The following is a 17278-nucleotide window of genomic DNA, read 5'->3' as shown; positions in this document are numbered from 1 at the left end:
CTTCTGTTTGTACCTGTGAACAATATTCAAGAAGAAAAAAATCGTATATATCAATTTAAAATAATTTGCCCGTGAAAGGGTTTAATTACTATAATCTTTTCCTGTATTTTAAAAAATGTGAATATTTCACTAATATATATGTAGAAAATAGATTTTAGTATTTTATTTTCATTTTCTCCGCAAACAAAATGAAAAAATATTTTGAATAAATTCAATAATTACTTTACATAACACATTGTTTTATTTTAGAAGTTCGTATAAAAGTGTCACGTACATACATAGACACACCAATCTGGAGAAATAAAAAGAAATCGACAAGTGAGAAGTTGCAATTTGGTGTGCGCGAATATAGTACTTGCGCGCGAATATGTAATACGTACATATTGTGTAGTTACGATTCGAGAGAATTGTATATCGTATGTATGAACTTGTCATGTGAACAGTGGAGTCGTATGTGAGTGCGAGTGTGTGTGTATAGTGTACGTGTACTAGCCTCGGACCCCCCCCGACCCCCGCACATATATTGAGTAAAAGGGACAGATGCGCGTCCAACAGATTCTACCTCTTTTAAATTTACAAAATCCAGCTTTCCTAATCAACTATTTTCTCCTCCAAAACTGAACCAATTTTAAAAAAAATTTCATCATCGGTATGAGAAAGATATTTTCTGTGCATCTATCAGCGTATTTTTTTTAAAATCGACCGTTAAATAAGCACGCTGGACTCTTTTCGTGGGTGTAAAAAAGAGGCGATTTTATAGATGTTTGGCGGCTCCTAGCTCCTACAAAAAATAATAAATCAAAAAAATAAAACGATAGATGCACCCCAATGGTGGATATCCATAGCATATTAAAAAATAATTTCTCTAGTGCCATAATTGAGGAAGGGAGAAGTTTAGTAAGTTTGTATGGACAAGGCGCTGCTGTCCAGCCCTCTTAACGATGGTGAATCTAGGCTTCGATTTCAGATATTTATTCATATATACCTATTTGATTTTTATAGAAATGATTTTGATTTTGGGAATTTGTGTTTTGAATATTTACTGATTTGTACATACATATGTTCGAAAATTGTTAACATGCATTTTTCTTTATATGGATAGATTAGATAGATTTGTGGTCGAAGTCAAAAGGAAGTGGTAACCCACTCAACCTATGTAGGTATATTATATATGTATGTATGTATACATATGTATACATATGTATTTATATACATATTATACTTACAGTGTATTTAATTTTTATCCATCGTTTGTTGAATAATTATGAGTTCACGATGCAATTTTGTCATTGTAAATATTATATTAAAATAACCGTCGACCGGAAGCATTCTTCAATGCTTGCATAATACACGTAAAGTTTCTCTTTTAGTTTATTTAAGGTACGGTTATGTACCTACGTATGTACAGTATAATGTGCATTTCAGAGTTGACCAATCGCTGAAGGCTTTTGAATCCAAATTTCAGTTCAAACTAGGAGATGTTGAATCACCGCATGAAATTATTCGCGTCCCGCTCGATACGCCGACGAAAGTTTTTTGTTTTTTATTGTTATTTGGCAGTTGATTAGTATTCATGGTAGGCAGACGGACAGACGGACGGACGAACGGACGCGGAGTTGAAATAAACACAACATGACCAAATTAATTCAACGCTTCGACAACAAAAGCATTCCCGGCGGCTGCTCGGAGAGCCGTTGAGGTCAACTGCGAGCGCGATCAGTGTGACCAAGTTTTCTCCCGCCACGGTACAAAACCCACGCTGGATTTATTGTGTACATATCTACTTTTGTGCACTTTTCGTTTCTCGGATCGGTCCGAAGGCGAGTCGTTAATTAGTTATTATTTTGTTCGGCGATGCTACGATTTCTTTTCGGTTGGCTGATGCATATCTTGTATGTAGGGTTGCCAACTTTTTCAGAATGAATGAATGAATGTAATAATTTTTATGGTCAAAATACATTATTTTGTTTCGTGGCTTAAATTTTCCAAGATAGTTGTCGATCGCCAAATTTTCGAGCTACGGAAATATTATGGCAAATACGGGTGACCGTAAAAAAGTCGATAGTGAAAAGTCGAAAATGTTCGTTTACCATGCATACATATGAAAAACGGTTAGTATTTATATCAGTGGCGTGCTGTAAAACTCTCTCTCCCCCCATCGTACATCCTCACTTAATTTGCGCGAGCAGGATACAACAGGAACAAGAGGAACATGCTTTTCCTCCCGTATCCTGCGCGCGCACATTAAACAAGACTGTATGACAAAAAGAGAGATAATTTCACCGCATGCCACTGATATATATTATATATACATAGTACCGTTTACCATGCACCCTTTTTTTTTCGATCTTTTGACATAAGATCTTTGCCTTCCGATATTTGCTTTTTCAACCTTTTCACTTTCGGTGCCGTGAGGTAGACCCGCCAAATCCAAATATAATGCAATGCTTTCTTTTACATAAGGCTTAGATCAGTACGTTCCAGCATTAAAAAATGCGCCGCATATGTTCATATTTTTAAATTCAACTTTAGTTTATATAGAAATACTCGGAATGTTTAGAAAAAGTCGCTTGTATATGATTAGTTTTATATGTAAGTAGTAAAAAAATGTTTAAAAATTAAAATTTTATCAAATGAAGATGGAAAACTCATGCCCTTCCTGAATTTGAAAGTACAGTCAACCTTCCTATAACGCGCTGGATCGGTTCAGTAAAAAGTAGGGCTGTGGAGACAGGTAAAAATTTTCCGAATTTGAACGATTTTCGTAAGATCGACTTTTTTTGCCAACGTATAATATTGTTAGTAATAAAAATAATAGCGATTTTCTAATTATTTAAACTAAAGTAGTTATTTAAATAAGTAATTATTTATTAAAGTAATTATTTAAACTAAAGTAGTATCACTAAAAATTTACATGTAACCCAATTTATTAAATTATTGGTACTGAAATAGGTAATAAAAAGTAAGTAAATTTATAATCTATGTGTATGAATTTCATACACAAATAAGGCAATGCGAAAAATTATAGTAAAAAAGAATGAGACGGAGGACACAATCAATTTTGCCCACAAAACATCAAAATACTTCGATTTTATTTATAATGTAATAAATCATGATTTTTATAAAGAAATAATTAAATTTAAATTTATTAGTGGATGTACTTCAATAAAATTGGAGACCCGTAATACTATTAATTAAAGAAAATAATAAATAGGAGTAGATTCGGTTGATTTTGTGTGACTTCGACTCCGTTTGAAATGCTTCGACTCCACAGCCCTGGTAAAAAGTCATAAGAAATGTAAGAAAAAGAAATGGAAATACGTTGTATCCTGTATTATGTTTTCTTAGTTTCATTATCTTTTTCCGTTTTCTTGAGAAACAGATTTAGCACGCTACAGGAAGGTTGATTGTATCTGAAAAAAAATCGGTTCTCTTCGAAGCAAAACATCCTATTATCATATATGCTAACATTGCGCGTTTTCGAATGTACATACATACATTCATATGTATGTACATGCATATATAGGACAAAGTATTCCCACTGAACTTGCTTGGAGTCAAATGAATTGATCTTGATCCAAGTACATAATATGTTAGAATGAATTGATCACTCAAAAATAATCGTGAAAAATTGAACCACTATTTTAAAAGTACGACAACGATGCAAGAGCAGTGACTAATAAGCTCAAACCTGTACCGAAATGACAACATAGGATGCATAATAAATGCATACAACAGATACAATACAACGAATGTGAATGCATTGAATCTATTCAATATCTCAACTCATGTGTAGGTAGTTTTAAGAATCTATGTATTGGGTACCAGTTCTTCTTTGGCATAGGTTCGTAGGTAGATATTTTCGTTGTGTCTGGACATGATAATGGACCATATGGAATTTAATAACAACGTCCAGGTCATCTTCGGATTCGCAACACGCACCTGCCGTGCGACCATTCTCCTTTGTTTTGGAATCGCTTTACCTGAGCCACGTCAGAACTAACGCCAACGTCGCCACCTACTTTCACTCCAAGCCCAAACGTTCTTCTTTGTTTACATTTAAAATATACCGATTCATTTTAAGGACTTGCTTTTACATTGATGAGTTTTTCAAATGTATCCAAAATCTTTTCACGCCCAAGTCCAAGTCCATCGACGACATCTTGTCCACGTCTTGTGGATCCTTAGGATAATGTGCAAATATTTTGTGTTTCAAAATAAACGTGGGAATATAATATACAAAATAAATAAAACTAGTGTGTGTTGGAGGAATTTTGTATCTTTTGGCTTCGCTTCAACTATTTGTCATCTTTTGCGAGTCGTGATTAGAAAATTACGCACGTCACACGTAAAAATACTGGGTCGTTTCGGTGGTGGTTACAACTTTGTTTTTTCGCTTTAGATACTGTTCGCCATTGATGATTTCGATTTATAATATTTTGTAATATCGACGAGCGATGAGGGTCGTCGGTTTTGAGCCGTGTTTATATAACGATTTTAACGCAGACTTGTTTGATGTTTTTTGCATACACGTTGCGGAAAAAAGGTAAACAATGAAAATAGACTTCCTGGTAGACATTGGACGTCACACTAGATGAATTTCAGCGGCGGCTTGATACAAACGAGTTTGATGTTGGATAGCAGGTGTCTGTATGAATATTTGTAAACTTTGGACGAGACTACGGTGCAGAATGTCGAGTTGACACGATCGGCTGACTCTTAACTGCCTTCGGTGCTCATTTAAATCTATGGATCCGACGCTTCTAATTAGCATACATATAAATACAAAACTATGAATTAAAATGTTTATGTATTTGTAGGAACGTTTCATTTTTTTTGAGCTAGTATCGGAGGGATGGAAGTTTGAGTAGTTAATTGTGTATGTATGTCATTTGATGTTGAACAGCTGTTTATTATGCTTTAGTTACTATTTGTTCGTAAAATAGTTATATTGAGGCCGTCGCGGTAGAGTTACAGTTATCTAATAGCAGGCCCAATTCTAGACGAAAATGTATTTCACATTGGCTCAATCTATCAGCTGATTGTATTATGTAAACTATACTAATACACTCTTTAAAGAGGGTTGAAACCTATTTAATACATGTGTTTGACAGCGCCATGAGATAGGGCTTGCTTTGACTGTCAATGTTTATAGTGAGGTCTGTTAGTATTAGTATTAGCAACTCCTTGTTAGCATCAAGGGTCACGTATCAATACCAAAGTTAAATGTACTGAATCTGGAAGCATGTACCCATAACTTGAGCACTTTACTAACTACATATTTCGTTGTTTATTTTACAGGAGTCCTATTTTACATGGGCGTGCGGAGTTCGCGAGCCAGGATGCTATCTGGCTGTCCAGGGTGGGACTGGGGTGACCACGCTTTTCGTGCCTCACCTGCCCGACAGCTATGCGATCTGGAGCGGACCCCTGCTCACCCTCGACCAGTTCAAGGACATCTACAAGGTGGATGAGGTCAACTACGTGGAAGACGTGAGTAGTACTTGTCGACCGTCGAACCGGAGCTGATGGTTAACGGTTGGCCGTAGTTTGCCATCGCCATCGATTTTTCAGTCGTCGTAGAAGAACCGCTCATCAACCTCGATACCATTCCGCGCTCGGCTCCGATCTGATATAAAGCGGCCGTTATGTCGAAAAAATGGCCGACTATTGTTCGAAACGTCGACAAATAGAGCTATCGTCTCACATTAAAGCCGATTTGAGGCGATCCGTACGAGGAGTTGTAAAGTAAAAGCGTTTTTGGTATGTCGTCGCACGTCTGTGTCTATTGATTGGTCGGAAATGGGGGACATCGCACGGTGTCGTGTCGTTTAATTGGAATCGCCAGCTTTCGGAGGGTGAAATGTTGTGTGACTCGAGAGCGTTCAATAATAATTGACGAATGGAACGCGAGTGTAATTTTAGGGCGTTTTAAAGTCAGGGTCGAACTTAGGACAAGGCGAGCAAGTCTAGGCCTTCAAGAGAAGGTCTACTTTTATGCTCCGTCATTTGTACACTTCATACTAGTATATTTCTTCTGTTTGTTTAAAAGATTCGATTGATTATTTATTTTTATCCTTATCCAATTCTACACTTTATTTAGTCATTTTCTATTGTATTTCTTATTTTTGTATAAATCTTTTATATTAAAATTCAGTAATAGTATTTGGAATTTATTATTAACAATTATTTTAGTGCTGTGCAATTTATTTGAAGATTATCTCATTATATTTAGAACAGGGCTCGAAATGGAAATTTTTATGAATTTACCTTTTATAATACACTAGCTGTATTACCCGGCTTCGCTCGGTATTTGTGATATAAACCGCTTAAACATGATTAATCTAATAGTAAACATTTTATTAAATTTATTTGAATAGTTTTATTTTATATAAATTTATTTGAATACTCATTTGTTTTTTTTATTATTAAATTTACTGTCACTAACAAACAAACATATATGTATACTGTGGAGGCTTTCCGAACCAACGGTTTTGAGGGTTGCCTCAACGGACTTTATGCAGGGTGGCCACACTGGGACTGGGACGCCTTCGCCCCCGCTGCTCGGTGGCTTCGCCCTCGGTGGCTGCGCCTCTTAAGGCTTTGCTCCCGGCGGTGCCTGCGCCCCCAAAGGCTTCGCCCTCGGCGCCTGCGCCCCCTAGGGCTTTACCCCCGTCGGTACCTGCGCCCTCTAGGGCTTCGCCCCCTTGGACTTCGAATACTTTGAATTGAAAAAAATCGAATCGGCGCCTATGAATCGAAAAAAAAAATCGAATTTTTCTAGGAACTACGACCCAACGAACGAAGGTTACATACAGACATATATACAAAGTCTCTTTCCAAATTATATATTAGATTATAAGATTATATGCATACATATCATAGTCGGTACTAGACATTTTGTCACCTGAGGTAAAAGGAAAAATTTGCGCACCTATGTAATTATTTGTTTTATTTCCAGTAAGTATTTTTAATCAGAAATAAAATACTATCCTTAATCAATATGTTCATGCGCAGACGAAATCATGCGCCGCAGACGAAATTATTTTCCGAATGTTTGAGAAAGCCTACTGTAAAATATAAGCTTAATGGCCCATTGTTGGAAGAAGAGTATCTTCAAAAGTTTTCATATGTACATATGTATATATTATATGTATTCATAACAGATTAACATATTTGTGTTTGTCTTAGATCAATTACTATTGTCTTACAAAACAAGAGAGCAAAAAGGTTGACAATAGTGAACCATATTTTGTGGGCAAAAGCAACTTGGCCGCCGATCTGTGGTGATGTGTCATGATTTCTCTAATGAATTATTACTGATATATTTGATACAGTCGCTAAATTTAAGTGTTCCCATCAGACGGACATGCAAGACTGAACGATTTTAAAATTTACGAAAGGGTACGGAAATTTTTCAAGATAGGGAGCGGTACGTTTCTGGATTTCCATGCGCTCCCGTCCATTTTGAGCCCTGAATTTTAGAATCGAACTGGGTAGGGAAGCTAATTTTTTTCAACCGAAAGGCTAAAGGAGTTGGGTTGACAAACTTATTTTTTTCTTCATAAAATTTACTGTCAATGGTTAGTAGAGAAAAATAAAAATCTAGCAATCGTATGGTGGGAATTCAAACTTCATTCTGTTTATTGATCAATGTTTAATATTGAGTACATGGTTTACTGTTGTGTCTATCGGCAATCTGACCATCGTTGATCATCGTCGATTGCGTGTCCGTCCTACAATAAGCTCCTCCATAAGTTGCGTTATCTTCTCGCACTATTGACATCACGATCATCAACAATATAATTTGTTATGCAACCGTGTCCCACTTACTAGTAGTGTGTGCCGCCTATCGAAACTGTCGACTGTTTGTGTACACTTTTTTTATGTTTTGTTTTGTAGTATGTTCACCATTTATCTATCATTTAGATCGAACTGGTTCAATAACGTCGTGTTTTTGTGCGTGAGGTGGCGTGTCGAAATGTGAAAGCAAAATATAGCCGCGTCCAGCCGGACGAGAAATTTTGGAAGTGGCCATTTTATCCGTTAAACGTTCTTTGTTTGTAAACAATCAGGTTGGAACTCAGTGGTCGCTTGTCTTATGCATTCTACCATCGATCATACATACATATATACACCCAGCGCAAAACGAAGCTTATCAGTTGCATCACATGCAAATAAAGATATATTTTTAAAGACTAGGAAAGGAATTTAAAATAACAGTTTTCGTATTATTTTCTACAACTCCTCTTCATCAATATGCAGCAAAAAAAAAAGCGATTTCGTCAATAGATAACATTATGAGGGGAATCATTGTAAATTTGGAGTAAAAATGATCATTTTTTTTATACCTGGAGTAGATTTCATAAATAAAAAAAACGATAAAAACGGATTTTTTTTTATTTTTCAAGCTTTTCAACATATCAAGGGGACTTCAAATAATAGTAGGGAATACAAATAAAAATGTTTTTTTATTTTAATATTTAATGGGACCCCCTTTGTTTTTAATAAATAGTTTTATTCGTTTAAGTAGTGATTCATATTATTTTTTTAATAATTCATCACTAATTTCATTGTAGCATACATCATAAATAATGTATTTTAATTATTTTATCGTTTTTGGTTTCTTATCTCTAATTTTTTTTGCCTATTTTGCTTCAAATATTTTCGATTATATTTAGATCCGAGCTGTTTCCTGGTCATTCAATGGAGTTTATACCTAAACTATCTTTATCTTGATCGATATTAAAAAAAAAACTAAATGGTGATATACCAATGCATTAAAAATAATTGTGAAAACAATTTGAATACTCTAAAATTTTGAACGATGCGCCGGTGCTGAATCATCGTGAAAGACAAGATCCTTAGCCATTTCCGGTAAGCCTTCTAATGTAGGAATAACGCTTTTGTCGATGATTTTTTTATACTCCTGTGAGTTGATTATCCCATCTAGTTTAATGATTGACCGAACACTATACCGTGTGATGGCCGCCAATACCATAACATGGCGAATGATAAACAGTCAGCGCTTAGCACGATTCTTTATAGTGTTCGCCTGATTTTCGTCGTACTAGCGCCATCCCATCTGATCCAATCAGGTTGAATTTGGATTCATCTGAAAAAGTAATCATCTCCCAATCTTGAACTGTCCAATTTTTCTTCTCTTTGGCTCACCAAAGACGAGTATCCTTCATTTTCTTCGTGAGGAGGGTTTTTTTTTGCACGGCCCGTTAAAATAGACCAAGTTCATTTAGTTTATATTGAACTGTTCTAAGGCTTACTGTTTTTTCCAACTTCAATGAACTCAGACATCATTTTTGACGCAGTTTTGAAACTATTTTGAAGTGAAATTCTCTTTAGAATCCGTTCGTCTCGAGAAATCAGTTTTTTTGCCATTTTTCCTCTTTCGACAGGTGTTATGTCCATTGTTTTTTTATACTTCTTAAAAAATATAGTTATTTTAGGTAGAATACGTCCCCGTTCGTCGATACATTTCCACAAAAGAATAATTTTCCTCCCAGAAAGTGACAATTTTTGACTTCTCGGCGATCGACAAAAATTCATATTTTACGCTCAACGCTCACAACACTAAAAAAAGACACGCACTACTTGAAAGTCTGGGGGAAACTGACTTTAAAAGTTTTTGGCAACAATACGTTGAGATATGCTGAAAACAACTGTAAAAGTATAAAAACAAAATTGCCAGAAAGTGAGATCCAATAGGGCGAAAAATGGGCCATTCCGGTAAAATTTGTGATTGATAATCATGAAGGAAATAAACGTTTTTTCTTCTTCTGGTTCTTATTATTCATGGTTAGGTCTATGCAGCCCGTAAAGGAATGTTGAATGGCATATGTATTGTATCATTCTATATAATTATATCTTATTCGGCTTGTGAGGTGAAAAAAAAGTTGTAATCTGTGAGAATCTGTATAATTAAGATATATGGGATGATACATTCTTGGTCGGGAGTTATTCATCAAGACTCATTCAGATGAACTTTTGACTATTTGGAAACTGTTTACTCTGTAAAAGCCTTTTGCATAAGGTTTTGAGGCTTAGAATAAAATTTCAGTTCTCAGTCTACCCCTGGATATATTGTAAAAGTTCTGCCAACAATTAATTACGCTAAAATAGTTATTTCAAGTCGTCATGAAAAAATTTTATTCTGAAATCTTTAGCGAAATATAATGATTAATTTTGGAGTTGTTTCATAATTTTCTTAATATATATGTAGAGTGAAACCCCTCAAAGTCAGAACTTCGCCGACAGAAGACTTTTGCCGTAGCTTAAATTTATTACTTAAAAGTTATTTATTATCCTATTTAATAGTCTCCTTTGGGGTGTTTAAGATAAAATAATAATTAGTTGTATGATTACTCGTAGTAATTTGCCGCAGTGATAGCAAATTTTCTCTAGAGAACAAACATTTATTTATTTATTCACTATAATTAAGCGATAGTGACATTACAGATATATGTCACGGTGAAATTATATTTCAAGTGAAAATATATTTTCACTGACGTTTCAGTGAAATCATAGCCAGTTACATTTTCAGGGTTGGTTTTATTAATTTAAGATTAGATTGTAAGGGTTAGGATAGGTTAGGTTAAGTAAGGGTTGGCCGTATTCATTTAAGATTGGGTTGTTAGGGTTAAATTTATAGATTTAAACGTTGTAAATTCATTGTTTGAAACATTTTCACTGCTTGAATTGGTGAAAATATATTTTCACTTGAAATATGCTTTCACTGTAACGTATACATATTGTACTATACATACTTCAGGGCGTCACTGTAGCTTAACATATATACTTACACGAAAAAACAGTTAAAATATACAAAAATAAAAATAAAATATCGAAATATAATAAAATAAAGCATGAAAGTAATTTTTACCTTAGTAAAAAAAAAAATAGAATGAAAAATAATCTCAAAACAATCCCTCAACCGTATCAGCATATTTTAGATAGAACAAATCCAAGTCAACAGAAATCTGGTTGAGGAGGTTGATGCCCCTTGCAACAGGAGACAAAACCATCAAATTGATACGTGTTTTAAGAGAATAGAACAAACTGCGGCAACTAACTTTCCTGAGTTGGCTGTTAACATTGAAGCTCAATTCTCAATTCTGAATTTGAGGATTGCTCACCAAACCAACTTTATAGAAATGTTTCCCCAAATATATGTATGTACTCTGCGTCGTGACTCGAGGGAATTATCGCCTAGTGCTCCTAGCAGTTAACTATCTGTAGTTATGTAAATGTAAACTATCATGTAGTTATGTCCACATGGTTGTCAACATTCCCGCATTTTGTTAATAGTGGTATCATAATCATCATTCACAGCCATTCGCCATTGGATGAAGGCCCCTCCGACACGCTTTCAACATTTTTTGCATCTCCAACATGTTTTGAGCAATTCTCATCCATTTCAGTCCACACATTTTTTCTGATTTCATCCATCCATATCCCCTGTTACGTTCCTTGTACCCTTTTACATTCTCTTTAGGTACCATCCGAGCTTGTCCGTTCTTCTAGCTACGTGACCTGCCCATTGACATTTCAATTTCTTTACTCTCAATATAAAATAGAACGAATGCGAGACGCATTTTAATTAAATTAGAGAGAATATGGCATTTTTTTAAGAAGTTGCCTCAACAATTAAATCACATAAAACTGGCAACAAACTGATAGGAAACGGTCGATTCGGATTTTGTAAAACATAATAAACCATCAGATATAGAAATACTTGATAGTATGTGTATTCGCTATCCACTAAACTGTACTGTTGGTATAGTAAAGTAGACCACGTATTACAAAAATATCCATTTTTTTGAAATTGGTCGAAAACAGCGAGAAGGTTCCATTTGATGTTTTTAGACGTGGGCAGCTGACGGTGTATTTTGGTTTTGTTTGGGGAAGCCGTCCGACCCGGCCGCTGATCAATACTGGGTCACCCCCACCCTCGGTTTTCTTCTTCCACCCCACCAGACCGGGTTCTCCCCCTCAGCTCCCACCCCTCCCCCCTTAAGTTCGACTGCCAAGCCCGGGGTTCAAGGCCACGAGACCAGAGTCGATATGGGACACTATACCACCCCCTACATCCTTCTCGTTTCGGCGCGACGTACTACCCTAAACACGCAACACCCCCTTCCAGCCAGCTAAACATAACACACTGGGTTTTGATCTATTATTTACACCCAAAGGTCGCGTCGACCCTGTCAAAGGACGATCGTTTGTCGCTCGATCGAGCAACTGTGCGAGCGAGACGCATCGACAGTGGTACAAGTGCGAGCGAGATGCCAGATATGGAAGTGCGTTACATGTTGGAAAATTGATAATAGGTTCTGATTAGTGCTGCCAATCCCGGAAGGTTTCTTCAGCACTGGGATTGCGGTGCTGGGAATTTTCGATTTCGGGATCGGGAAATTAAATGTATAAGAAAAAAAAGTTCAAATGGCATATTTTCATATTTCAAAAATGTTATATTGCATTTTGCAAACTCTCCCAATGTTTCACGCAAAAATACTCTTATAATAGCGTTTTTGTTTTGAGAGTTTGGTTACATTCTTCAAATTTTCGGTTCGCATCCATGGCTAGATTTCTGTAGGATTAAAAAAAACACATCCTATAATCGTATAATGTAATCAAAAAAACATCACTTTGATTCATTGATTCGTTTTTTACAAATAGTTTGTACCATCTAGTAATTATTCAACGTAAAATCCACCTGATATAAAAACTGCAATTACATTGACTTTATGTAAAAAAATATCACACCAATGAATTTTATTCAATAATTAATTTTAATATAGTTTATAGTAATATATATATATATATATATATATATATATATATATATATATATATATATATATATATATATATATATATATATATATATATATATATATATATATATATATATATATATATATATATATATATATATATATATATATATATATATATATATATATCGAAGAACTGGACATATAAATATTATAATAAAATTTACATACATCAAAATAGATAATCTTCGTACAATTAACGGAAACAATAGCGTCTTAGCACAACACACACCACGTAACGAGATCTGAACACTTGAAAATCCACAGTGCGACTGAGAAACAATGGATCGTGTTCGATCCCGAATAACACAGGTCTCATGAAAATAAAAAAAATCAATATATGCTTCAAATATCATTTCAGTTTGGCACAAAATCTGCGACACAATTCAGGCTATTCATACCATTTCTAGGAAACGGCGAGCCGGCGTCGAAACCTCAGAGCAAACAAATGGACTATGACTGTCATTGTTCATTCCACCATCTTTCATTATATAATGTTGTTTTTTGCTCAAATTTTGATGCTTAAGTTTGGTACATGAAAATCATGCTGCTCCTCATACGTTAGGTTTAAAAATTATGTATTTATGTACATATATATTTGTATATTTTTTCCCATTCCGTTTGATCGGTCATTATTGAATCAAAATAGTTTTGATTGACTCTCAAATAAGTTAATGATATAAGGTGGATAGGCATATATGTAGTACACATTTGAACTCGACTAACTGGCTTTATGGAAAATCAATTTTTATACGTTTGCTCGCCAACCTATGTAGAGTTAGTTACAAACACTCCAAACGAGTATGTTAAAATAAAAGTTTTTTTTTGTCATATTGATTTTTTTTTACATTTACTTTTTAACTGCAAAATTAACCAAATAAAACGGATAACCACGATGAAAAAAATAATTAAAAACACATCATTTTGATTTGAAATAACTATAATTTTTTTCAGAAGAAACAATATTTTAAACTCAATGTTCAGTGGTCAGAAACTCAAAAATATTTTGTAAGCTTTACAATGTAAAGATGCAAGCTTCTAGCTTGGTTACTTTTTTTTAGTGTTGACCAGTATTATCATTATCTCTTATTTTTAAAGAAATATATGTACAAATGTATATGTTACAGTGAAATTATAATTACACTGACGTTTTATTGAACTCATATCGAATTACAATTTCACTGGGTAAAGTTATATTTTCACTACGGAAATGATATATGTTTTACTGGCCCCTATTAGTGAAATCAATTTTTGAAAGTTGAAAATTATTTTTAGATTATTTTATAGAATGCTTCCTTTGTTAGCTGTCAACTTTAAATTTTTATAAATTGTGTATTTAAATATCACAAGAAGACTTTATTTTCATGTAGCATTTTGAGTTCACTTATTTAAAGGAAAAGTTTTTAAATTTAATACTAGTTTTAATAATCAATAAAGCTTAAGTTATTAAGTCACTACTTTGTTGATATTTTTCATGCACGGTGGGTTGGTAGTACGACATGCACTATTTCATGTTGCATTATCGTTTGAAGTACAAATTCACTGATATTTAGAAGTGAATTTGTGATTCTATTGTTACATCTGTACTCACTACTTGAGTCATTGAAATCATAATTTCACTGTAACATATATGTATGTATACATATGTTTATCATTTCTATGGCTATTTTTATTATTTCTATGGCAAGCAATCTCAAAAAGGTTTACTAGCGTTGTAAATTATAATTTATAACACTATCCATATATTGATTTATCATATCGATTGAGTGTTTTATTTTTTTAGGAATATGCGCTATTTAATTAAGCTTTTGCCATATTAATATAAGAATTAGGATCATTCCGATTGTAATTCGTTAAACCATGTTATTGATAGTGGGTCATTATTATGTCAACTTTTCCCATTTAGTTGACTGGAAATTCGTCACATCTAAGTATAGTATAGTAACGATTCGTAATAGTTGAAAAAGGTCACGTTTTAGATTACTACATGAAATTTTATATTCGTGTTTTAAATAATCGTACATATGTAGTCGCTATAATAATTCTACGTCGTATATTGTATGAATGCGTTCTGAAAAATAATACACAAACCACGTCAAACCAGATTATTTTTCAGAACACGCTAGCTTCGCATCAATGTCGTATGCGCCATTTGGCGAACGACATCGTCTGAAATTTAGTTTTTTTTTTTTTTTTGTTCGTTTCAGCTTCTTTAAAATGTTTATTTCATTCGGTTCAAACGTTGCCTACCTGTTTATTCAATGAGATTTTCACGAATCGCAATTACTTTTTTATGTAATGGCGTCTCTTCTTTCGGATTCTAGAACGTTTCTGTTTTCATTACGAACCGGTATCATGTCTTCTCATGCAAATGACATGCGCACATTTAGCGTCGCAAAATCGAGCATTTTCACATCGTGACTCGCTTGTTAATATTAATTAGAACTTGATTATTTAACTGATTTGAAAAGCCGATGTACATATGTAGGTAGAATGTCTATGAACAAAGCTGGGCCGGTTTGTAAATTTCCAAAATTTATTGATTTTTGAACTGATCAAGTTAGGCAGACGATATTTGTAGGTACATAAGATATTTGCTATTAATTAGCCATAATGTGGTGTGTGTCTATCTACAAGTTTCTTTCTTAGACTACGTATACAAGATGCTTGGTGGATCATTGCGACCACTTTAGTAGGTAATAGAAGAGGTTATTTAGAAACTATCTAACCACACTTACCCCACTACAAAGTCTTAGGGCGCGAACACACAGCGTGGGATGCGGGATGTTCTACGTGGGATATTTTTTTTACATAGTTTTAAACATACAGAAAAAAACATGTTAGACGGCGGTCATATACTCGGTATCGTGTGGTATATACATATGTACATGGGACCGTTTATTCTATAGTTCTGCTATATTTTTTTTCAAATATGGGATACACGGTTATCGATCACTGTCAAGCAATAGTCCGAAGGGTCGAATTGGTATATATCACCGTCAAGCAGGTATAAACAATACTATAGAATTTCAACGAGACCGCTCCAATGAATAGACGGTCCCATGTATATACCACACGATACCGCGTATATGACCGCCGTCTAACGTGCTTTTTCTGTATGTTTATAACTATCTAAAAAAAATATCCCACGTACAACATCCCGCATCCCGCGCTGTGTGTTCGCGCCCTTAAGGTTTTCAAGATAATCCGAATTTCACAAAAAAATATATACAGCCCTTTAAGATGTTCAAATATGTACATACTCTGGTTTTTACTCTGTCGCATGGTATATCACTTATTTAGGTATTACGCTTCTATTACCCCCTAAAAGGCTTGCATCGATCCACCAAGTACCATCCCATTTATATGTAAATATTTTATTTTATTTATTTAAAGGCCAAAAGCGTTGTATTTGTATTTGTGAGCAAGATTTGTACCGCGTCTATGCGTATACGCAGCTTGTTCGTATTTTCTACTGAAGAAAAAGCTCAAACCGAGTTTTAAGCGTGGTTATTGTGTGTGAATTTAATGGATTGATTATTTTATCGGTGCACTCCTTAAACATTGTTTTTAGCTATTGTTCTAACCAGGGGCGTCATTTGGGGGGGCAGTCTTCCACCTAGATTTTAAGGGGACTATCCACGTTGTTTAATGTATTATTATGAATTTGAATTAAAATACGAAACCAACAAAAATAGAACATTGAAATTCTTTAGAACACGATCACATGTCGGTTTTTCCCAGAAAAAAATGTTAGCTCCCAAATATATTTTTTTCGTTGCTTACTTTGAAAGATTTTCAGGAGATTATTTTGTACTTTATATACACTCTTTTTAATATAACACCCCCCCCCCCTCTCTAGTTCCTTACTGGTCAAAAATTTTGTCCCTCTGGGAAAATCTGAAATGATGCCCCTGGTTTTATCTATATATATATATATATATATACAGTGGCGGACTGGCCATATAAGCGTACATGCCCGATGGCATGTGGGCCCCACTATCCGTTAGAAAATATGGGCCCTCAGTAAAATTAAATAACTTTTTAACTATTTCACGTGTGTAAAAATTTATAGGATATTGCACTTTGGGACCTAGAGTTTGGGTATTTCAACAAAACAAATTTCTTACGATATACACAAACAACTAATACCTGCTTTAACAGCCCAAGGATCCGTTAACTTTTTTTATTAGGCTCGAAATGTAAGTTTCAACATTTGCGTGGGCCCTTTTACCGGGCCCATTTCCAACCTCAAGGTTATGTAATATTTCCAACCTATGTAACAACTACCTAATGAAGTAAAAATGGGAATAAACAAATTTCCGTGAATAATATAAACTGAATTGCTTAAAACAATTTTGATAGGACGATTCATCATCAACCAGCGATTTAAATTTACTTCATACATACTTTCAAAATAATATTTG

General features: G+C 34.5%; 2 protein-coding genes across 2 annotated transcripts in view; one reads left to right on the top strand and one right to left on the bottom strand.

Moving 5' to 3' along the window:
- The window catches only part of LOC143911561 (pyrimidodiazepine synthase-like), a 155988-nt gene that overhangs the window by 63025 nt on the left and 75685 nt on the right, over window positions 1-17278 (bottom strand). The window lies entirely within an intron of this gene.
- The window catches only part of Dip-C (dipeptidase C), a 61819-nt gene that overhangs the window by 37104 nt on the left and 7437 nt on the right, over window positions 1-17278 (top strand). The window contains exon 4 of the mRNA XM_077430482.1: window positions 5302-5493. Coding sequence (XP_077286608.1) covers window positions 5302-5493 — 192 coding nt within the window. The remainder of the gene's footprint in view (window positions 1-5301; window positions 5494-17278) is intronic.

Source organism: Arctopsyche grandis, chromosome 5, assembly GCF_051622035.1.
Source record: "Arctopsyche grandis isolate Sample6627 chromosome 5, ASM5162203v2, whole genome shotgun sequence".
Lineage (NCBI taxonomy): Eukaryota > Metazoa > Arthropoda > Insecta > Trichoptera > Hydropsychidae > Arctopsyche > Arctopsyche grandis.
This window is presented reverse-complemented; position numbering and strand designations above follow the sequence as displayed.